Here is a 9653-nt window from a genome sequence, read left to right on the forward strand (position 1 = left end):
TTTCATCAAGAAGGTGCTTTATTTGGTGCATTGCAACCTGTGGAAATGTACAGATAATAACAGCATAGCGAGAGCATATACATGGAGTTAAGTATTCTAGAGACAACAATTACAGTAACATACAAGTATGGCTTAAGCAAAGGTGCCATTATTTTTTCACTTTATGGAACTACCAAGATTACTGAGGTTATTAATACTGATAGTTACAATGAGGCAGTTGATAGTGTCTGCAAGACAAGCTTCTTTGAGAACGCATCTTCGTGGAACCTTCAATCCAACATGAGGTCTGTGGATATCATAGGGTTCTCAATAGGATGAACACCATTTATTGATTCATAACATACCCTTTACATCTTCAAGCTACAGGAGGGTTAGATGCCGAAGGTGCTTCACTTATGTTTGAGGGAGGGGTTTGGGGAGGTGGTGGGCTCACATGAGTCATACAATAATCTTCTTTTGGAGTATCCAGATTATGCCATTCAACTTCGCCGGCTGTAAATCTATCAAGGATTACGCAAAACACAGAATTTTATTAAAGAAAAGAAAACTCCTAGGACCCTCCTATCCCATGGGTTGTGTGCATTATTGATGAGTAAGTTTATTTGTCCAATAAAAATAGAAAGAGAAAGCCAATGCATTTAGTAGTGGTAAGTACGACTTATGTTTTGTTTTCTCTATTTGATGGTTTATTTTATGGGCAAGAACTTCACCCATTCATGTCAAAGAAACGATTACTCGTTGTATATAGAATATAATGGATGCAAAGATACCCAACAAGAGGATACGTTCTGTCCTCCACATGTCTGTTATGCTAACATCGGCATCCGATAAAAGCCAGTAATCAGCGTCACTCTGCATAAAGGGAAAGCAAAATCCTTTTATTATTGAGCTACAAGAGTTTTTATTTCGTTTTCTTCAGTAGAGACAATGCCAGAAACTTCATGCATCACATGCATAAATTGAGTTTGTAAAATATCTATTGTTGAGGCCAACTGCTGGAAATTTCTTTGCCGTAAGATACCCTATTCCTCATGATTTGCAATCGTGCATTCTTTCCTCCTAGGATTGCTATTTGTAAAATGCAAATCCATGATACAAGTATCTCAAACTCTTGCCATACATACCTCAAAATCTGAAGGAACAATCTTCGTGATCCCACCCGCAAAATCATGTGAATTAGATAAATCTGAAGGCCTATATACATCTTGTATCCCCATTTCAAGGTCCTTGCCTCTATCATTTGAGACCACTGTTGATTGGTGCTTATTGAAATCTGGTCTTGATGGAATATTTGGGGCCACATTAACACCATTAATCTCAAATTTCTCTTCAAATTGACTAGCATGGCAGTTAGAAGAGAACAGATCAGGAATGTCATCGTATTGCATTTTGCAATTGCCATTACCCCAACAGAATGACTTGGCATATACAAAAAAAAAAGAAGCATACCTAAGAAGATAAACGTCTATTGGGCCCGTTGTGCTTCTCAGGATAATCCTGTATTTCCTCTGAGGATAATCAACAACCTGATAGAACATAGAAAATTTGGCTACGGAAAGATGCCGGGAAAATAGCTTTTATGCTAGTCTTCATAGCCCCTAAAATTACCTCATCAGGATCAGGGACCTCCAAAGTGGTGCAATATGGAGCTTTAATTGCTATCAAGGTTTCATTCTGACAAAACACAAGGTATTCATACAAAAAATAAAATTATATTAAGGTTTCATTCTGACAAAACACAAGGTATTCATACAAAAAATAAAATTATATTGTGAGATGCAAGGGAAAATTTAGAATCACCATATAAACTTTTGTTCACAGGATAAAGAAAATCAACCTGAGACGAGGGCAAACTCTTTATATCTTCCTCGGTGACAAAAAGATACCTATGACGAAGGAAATAGGTTACAAAGAATCACATAAAAATTGTGGTTAAATCTGAAAAATAGATACTACCTTTGAGTGTTTTCGTCTTCACTAAGACCTCTTAATCTTTCTTGCATCTCTCTGCAATAGTTAGAAGATTAAGGATTAGTTAAAAAGATAGCAGACAAGTATAACAACTGTTTAGGGTTTAGTAGAATCAGCAGAGGACACTGAAACCTTATTTGCTCATCTAACCGGTGCTCCTCATTTGTAAGATTTTCTACTTCAGCCTACAGATTTAAAAGGAAAAAAATAACAAATAAAAAAGGAGTTATTTCAAAGTATTCCATATGACATGCAATACATAATCCTGCATGCATTTCCAGACAACCATGGCAAACCAAAACACTATAAAAGTGATTCAAGGCCATATTATACATGATATGAATCAAGGAGAATTACTGCCAAGATGCCATATAACCATAAGACAATAATGCAGAGTAAAAGGAAAAGCCTGTAAAGTCCTTGACTTTCAAAGGCAATAATTTGTGTGAGCATTTGAGCAGAAAACTTGACTAATTCCTTACCTGTAAACTAGCAAAACTATCAACAGCCTGCCCTGGTCTTGAAACATCCAGTCCCCTGACCAATATCAAAAGAGTTGGTAAAAAAATTCCAACACTTAGGATAACAATATATGACAAGAAAAACAGTGGTATAAAAAGCACTCATACTTCCATTGAATTCTGTTCTTTAGTTTCTTTTCTATAAGGCCAATCCCTTCAAGAACATTCGTTATATCATATATCCTCCTCTTTTGTACCTGCCAATAGAAAAAGCACCTTCAAGTAATCAACCTTTATGCCACGAATCTTTAGATGTGACAGAAAAAATATTCAACCTCTAATGTCTCAGCAGCTTTATTCAAATCAAGAATACCATCCTCTGCTTGTTTGATCAAATTGATGAACTTCTTTGTCAACAGACCTGATTTGAACAAAAGAAACAATAGTTATAAAGGATAATATAAAGTACTATTTTCAATTTTTCAAGCAAGGCATATAAAAAAAATATTTACAGAAACTCCAATGGTTGTCATTTAAATAGCAAAGACATGGCAATATTATGCTACCTAAAGAGCTGTCATAACGACATGGACCAGAAGGTGCGAGATTATTTGCTGATGGTGAACCTGCCAGGATGATAGAAAATTATTAAATATGTTCTAACTTGGTAACTGAAATATTGCTATACATAGATTCGATTTCATCATTTATCAAACCATAAATATGGAAACCTGATATACAAAGTCTGAGAGTTAACACTCACTGATATTTGATCCAGGGATTTGAGATCCTGATCTGTTGCATTTTGTAAGTCGAGAGGATTTGCTTGCCTTTCCCGTCTTCCTCGAGATAGGTGTCCGGAAAGGACTATTAACTGCTTCAGTGGATGCTGGAGTCACATTACCAGAATCACCTTCAAGATCAGTTGTAACACTCTTCCGCTTTAATTGCTGAATTTGAGGAACAAAATCCATTTCAGTTGCAATCTTGAAATAAATACAAAAGGGGATATAACAGATAAGTTAAGAGTGTAAATAAGTGCATTGTCCTAACTCCTAAGTGATTCATGTACCATAATCATCTCCAATATGGACAATCAATATGTACTTAATTACTATCAAGGATTGTAAAGACATCTACTTATACTATCCTTAATATTACAGATCAAAATATTGGAAAGATGTCAATAGAAATAATTGAAGGTAAAAAGGGCAGTGCTCCATTGCATGTATAAGTGCCCATTGCCTTATATGAAGTCAAAAATCTTCCACCTTCTTGACATCAGATCTCATGGAATTCACCAATGAACACGTAGTCATATTTCCAGGTTGAAAGTTTTTTCTTAATTCACGTAAACTTATTAACCTATGACCACAAAATCACACATAACTGGCTACTGACCAGTGAAACTAACCAACTCATAAGTCATAATTCAGCTCCAATGTTTCCTTCAGAGTTAATCCACAGTCTAATTCCAACAAATTAACGACTATGCAACTAATTAAAGCCTCAATTGAGCAGATCCCTACAGAATCTTTCGACTAATTACTAAGCTGAAAACCAATTCACAATTATAAATAATTCTAGAAAAATCACCAACCACCAAAAATTGAGAAAACAATAATAATATTGCAGCGCGCAAAACAAGAGAGAAAACGAAATAAGTGAAGACCAACAGGAGTTTTAACGGCAATGGCGTCGGCGTCGTTCTGAGAAGTTGTGCGGTGGTCGGTGGCGAAGCGATGGTAGTCTGCGGGGGGAGCAAAAGGCGGTTTGGTGGAAGGGAGGGGCACCTGGCGCTTCATGGAGCGTGCTTGATCCGCGGATCAGAGAGAGACAAGGGTTTTAAGAACGGTGCTTGGCAACTCAGAAAATGGAAGAAAAAAAAAAGCGGGAGAGAGAAAACGAGGGAAAGATAAAATAAAAAAAAAAATAAGAAAGGAGAAAAAATATATAAACAAGTGAAGGAGGGAATTTGGTTCGGATTAGATGTGGAGGGAATACATAAGAACATAACCCTCCAAAAACAAAATAAAAAGAAAATGTTATAGTAGTGGGCTGATTTTTTTTATATGAAAATTATTGTTGTATTATTTTTTATTATGAAAAAGTGATGTGTTTTAATTTAATATGAAAATAACTATAAATTAGAGGACAAATTTTGTGTTTTAAAAAATTTTAAAAATTAAAATTTACAAATTAGTAAGTTAAATTTGTGTAAGGTCATTAGTAAAAAAAAATCAATTTTATGTAATTCTAATAGATCAGGGATTAGTTTTCTGTTTTAAAAATTTTAAAAAATTGAATTCACAAATTAAATGGTTAAATTTATGTAAGTTCATAAATCAAAAAATTATATTTGTGATTTTCATATAAAAACACACTATATTTTACACGTTATTAAAAATATTATTATAAATCTAATATAAAAATTTTAATAATAAAAAATAAAAAATTTACGACTCTCACCTTAAAAAATTTATGTACATTTATTTTTATATAAAATTAATAATAAATTATTATTAAATAATAATTTAATTAAATTTATTAAATTATTTAACAAATTTTAACTAATAATTTTGTACAAAAATAATAGATAAATTTTCGTAAAAATTGATAAATATATATGAAAATTGTTTCTCTTAACTGTTAACTGTCATGGTTCGTATTAAAATAAAGTTTTTTGGTATTGAAACATTGATAAATTATTAAATATAAATGAAAATTATTTTTCTTACAACCACGCTTCTATTTAGATTTAGCGTCAAGTTTTCTGGTATTGAAACATTGATAAATTATTAAATATAAATAAAAATTATTTTTCTTACAACCACGCTTCTATTTAGATTTAGCGTCAACTATACATGTTACTTCGTACTCAATTTCTTTTTTTATGTCTTTATTTAGTTTATATTTCTATCTTGCCAATTCATCAAAAACGTCATCATATAAAAATAATAATATTATTTTTATTTTAATATTTTTTTATAAATTTATATAAATATACAATAAAAAATTATATAAAAAATATGATAAGAGATAGAATAAAATTATCATCTTGCGGATAATGATAAGTAAACATATTATATAAAATAATTTAATAAAATATATTAAATTATATAATAATTTTTAATTATTATCTTTTTATAAAATATCATTAATCATTTTTGTTTTACTAACAAATATTTTATATATAAACAATATGGAAAAGCGATAAGTTGATCTAGTTTAATTTAAATAATATTTTCCTTTAAATAACCTATTTTTTATTAAACAACAACATATTATGTTTGAAGTGTATTAGTTTAAAAAATTTTATCTGATACTATATTAGTATAGAACAAATATTAAGAGTACAGAAGAGTACGTACTTATGCATAAGAAATTCTAAAAATTACTCATTGCGACCGTAATTAACTAATTATAATACTAACTAATTTAACGTTAAGACAAAAAATATATATAATTTTTTTATTTAGTATTCATTGATTGTTATAATAATTAATGAATACTAAATAGAAAAAGATTAGATTATTTTTAGACTTTTGACTAATTCTTTTTTAATACAAAACTAGTATATGAATCTGTGCTCAGTACGAAAAAATTTATAAAAATAAAAAATATATATATTTAGATATTTAAAAAAAATACAAAATAATTATTCTATTAAAAAATTTATAAAATTATTATCAAAATCAAAGTTTAACTTAAAAATAGTGAATAATAATTATTTTACATTTTTGTAAGTAAAATAATTATATATTGATACATAATTTAAAATAAAAATAAAATATTTATATTAGAATCTTATTTTTTCAAAAACTTTTTTATAAACAACATTGATCTTCAGGCCCACGAGTTTGCTTTCTTAATTACATCAATGAATTCTCTGTCATCTTGCAAGAGTTCAAAGACAAAGTATGCATCTCTATACGTAGCATAAATTGTTCTTCCTACTATTCTTATGTCTCAAAAATTTATACATCCTCTTTGAGTATTTAAGAGAAGTCGTTGGTAATATTCTTCGGTATTTGCTGCAAAAAACTTGGTTAAAATTCTACTTTTAAATTGCTAAATGGATTAGGCTATGCGATTTCAATTATTATGTAGCTACACATCCGCATAAGATTAATTTTTCTAAAAAATATAGAACAATTCTAAAATTGTATAATCTACAGATTATAACTGCTGAATGTTACTTGAGCATTTGTTTTCTAGTGTAGATAAATCGAATAAAATGGACGTGGGGTACATGCTGCTAAGATTTTAAATTTAAATCATCAAATAAATAAGATCAAAATTGAATATAAACTCGTCATTACCTGCAAGTACATGAGTCAACCTTCCAATTGTGAAGCCTTGCTTTTAAAGAAATCACTTTAAAGCATCGTCCTTCCAAACAAACTTAGTTAGAAACTCAGCATAAGTCAGACTTCGAGCATAGAGATATGACATGTTCGCCGCCATCCGTCCCAAAAACATGAACTTGAGATATTGCTCTTTCAACGATATCATTTACATTAGAAGTTTCACTATAAACCATAAGTTGCTCATCCTCCAAATGGAATGAAAGTCTAATCACAAATGATTCTTTCTCTTGGATTTCATATCCAAATAAACCAGACTGCCTCACATGTCGAAATGTACCTACAATCGTAGTAATTCCTAATTTCCTCAACAACTCGTGTGGCTTCTGACGGATCACTAGTGTTATATAGGGTAGTTGTTACACGGTCATTACCCTTGTGTACATACTTAAACAAATACTTAATAGAACTTGTTTGGCATGTGTATTTCACGTTTATGTGGTACCCGAACTTGAGCAACAATTCTAGATTATAAGGAACAATGAACTTATTGTCTAGTACACATTCTTTTTTCTTCACTGTTCGACCGTTACCAGTATGCCTAAATTTGGGAAATCCGGCTTCATCAATAAGTGTTTGCTATCTAAACTCTTTGGGATAAAACTTTGAACATGATCCATTCTTCATGCAAGGTGAGTTCTTATTGTACGGACTACATGGACCATGTATCATGTAATTTTGAACAGTTCCATATAGATTTGACATTTCATTTTTATGAGGAATCTCAGTTGTTATATGTTTGTTTGTGTCATCTAGTGTTTGTGTCTTGAACTTGTTACTCATGAATAAAAGGATATGCGCATGCGAAAGTATTCTCTTTTGAAACTCTATAGTGCAAACATCTAAAAATTGAAAAAGACAAATGAGCAAAACATTACAACATAAGATTTTAATAAGGTGTTGCATAAACACAGACTTACATCCAGAAATTTTGCCAAAAATTTTTCTCTCTTTTAGGTCATCAATCAAGCCATCAAGTTTGATCTTGAAAACTCGACACAATATATCAGAGCGATCTTCTGTCTTTAATCCAATGGGAGTCACTTCTCTTTTTATCTCATCCCATTCAGGGTTACATGTCATAGTGATAAAATAGTTAGGATATCTTGCATATATGTAAATTACAAATGCATCTTTACAATTATTCATCATGTACCTAGGTCCACCAGTAAAAGTACTAGGAAGAATGGTTCTTTTGCTAAGCCTTGCAGCATCTACATCCTCGTTTATAAGACTTTCATGCAGACATTTGTATTTATCAACCCTCAACTGTGGTTGTTTACACCTAAAGGATTTTAACCTCTCTGATTTCGCCATTGTGTAGGCATCTACCAGAAACTATTGGAATAATCTCTTTGATCTCAAAATTAACGGAGATTCACCCGTACGTAGTTGAAAGGTAAATAATTATCGCAAAGTGATTGTTTTATTTTTTTGTAGGCCTAGCAGAGATAGAATCTGATGTTGCAATACCCAAATGAAATCCATCATCCCCATATGGAAACAACAATGGATATTCCAAGGCTAAATAAGATGGGTGAAAAATATCAATCTGTTGGAGCTTTCTAGTTTGACTCTTTATAATAATATCTTTATCTTTGCTTAGTTGTTCGACATCGCCAACAATCAATGCAGCCACTTCAGATGCAGATGGCAAGTTGTATGTCCTACCATCTGTAGTCCTTTTACTAATCAACTTAAGTTTTATGTTTGTGCAATTTTCCTGTTGGTACCTATCTCTCGCATAGCGAAAACTCTTTGCCAAACTATTATACTTGTCTAGCATGTTTCTTAATATTGCGACAATTTTCTTATCCCGCTCATTTATAGCTTCATTAGAACTGCAAAAAAAAAACACAATAAATTTTATGTTATTTTCTCTCACAGATAAAAAATAACTAAAATATTTGACTGGTTGCATGAAAATTATCGAAGTGTGCATATCTGATTATCAATCTCATTTTCTATGTCATAGATATATAGCTGGGCAAATGTTGGTCGCAGACTATCCGGAGGAAGTAAGCTACCAATGCTATGGTAGTTTTGACCCCAGGCTTAAAAATTGGAGGAGCAGTCCCATTGTTCACCCCACGGTCAATTTTTTCGGCCATTGATGTAAAATAAAACATTGAATTAAATGCCCTTATATTTTTTAGGAAATGAATACTTCTTTGATCTCCTCTAGTATGAAACTAAATGAGCTCATCAGGAGGCATAGAAAGTAGAGGAAGCTCGATATTTCCTTCCATACAACATAATAAAAATTTTAGTTGGGGCGACTATTTGAATTTAGCAAGCCTTTCTTTAGACCACATCCATGCTTTCCAGTGTTAACATTGATAAATCTACTTAATATACTAAAACTGGGTTTTCCCCCAATTAATAAGGGTGACGTGTCACTCTCTCGTGAGTCTGTTTTCCCTCCAAAACGAATAAAATTTTTCATCTATTCTAAATTATTTATTATAATTATATTATTATATTATATTTAATATTTAATGAATAATATATAATTATACTAACTTAAGAATATATCTTCATTATAATTATATCAAATCAATATTTAATGCACTATTAAACTACTTATCAATTATAATGCGTAATTACTGTACATAATAACAAATTGCCTTAATAGTAATTAATTTACCTATTTATTTTTGTTTTACTAAGGTCTATAAATAGTGTTTTTGTGTCGTACATACATCTAAATTTGAGAGTCAGTTCATAATTTTATATTTAGTATTTTTTTTACTACTTCATAGAATAAGAATGTATTCTTCATTTTTTATTGAAGTTGATCCTTTTAAGGTACAATTTATAATTTTTTATAATATTTTTCATATACTCATTCTAT

General features: G+C 30.9%; 2 protein-coding genes across 3 annotated transcripts; both read right to left on the reverse strand.

Annotated features, from left to right (window-relative positions):
• LOC112706944 (transcription factor E2FB) lies at positions 1 to 4450 on the reverse strand. 2 transcript variants are annotated; one of them, XM_025758474.3, is made up of 14 exons: positions 4109 to 4450; positions 3196 to 3382; positions 2999 to 3058; positions 2768 to 2853; positions 2601 to 2689; positions 2454 to 2508; positions 2104 to 2156; positions 1957 to 2007; positions 1838 to 1886; positions 1609 to 1674; positions 1450 to 1526; positions 1125 to 1338; positions 786 to 852; positions 1 to 492 (listed from the first exon to the last, which is right to left on the reverse strand). In XM_025758474.3, the coding sequence occupies exons 1-14, from the start codon at positions 4235 to 4237 to the stop codon at positions 356 to 358; spliced, it is 1320 nt and encodes a 439-aa protein (XP_025614259.1). In that variant the 5' UTR covers positions 4238 to 4450; the 3' UTR covers positions 1 to 355. The 2 variants fall into 2 exon arrangements, with proteins under 2 accessions (XP_025614259.1, XP_025614260.1); XM_025758475.3 differs by having other exon boundaries at positions 1 to 500; positions 771 to 852.
• A 2399-nt stretch (positions 4451 to 6849) lies between these two features.
• On the reverse strand, positions 6850 to 8116 carry LOC140174703 (uncharacterized). Its single transcript, XM_072200203.1, has 4 exons — positions 7720 to 8116; positions 7449 to 7641; positions 7163 to 7340; positions 6850 to 7056 (listed from the first exon to the last, which is right to left on the reverse strand). Exons 1-4 carry the CDS (start codon positions 8114 to 8116, stop codon positions 6850 to 6852), a joined length of 975 nt encoding a protein of 324 aa, XP_072056304.1.
• Positions 8117 to 9653: the final 1537 nt, after the last annotated feature.

This window comes from Arachis hypogaea, chromosome 8 (genome assembly GCF_003086295.3).
Source record: "Arachis hypogaea cultivar Tifrunner chromosome 8, arahy.Tifrunner.gnm2.J5K5, whole genome shotgun sequence".
Classification (NCBI taxonomy): Eukaryota; Viridiplantae; Streptophyta; class Magnoliopsida; order Fabales; family Fabaceae; genus Arachis; species Arachis hypogaea.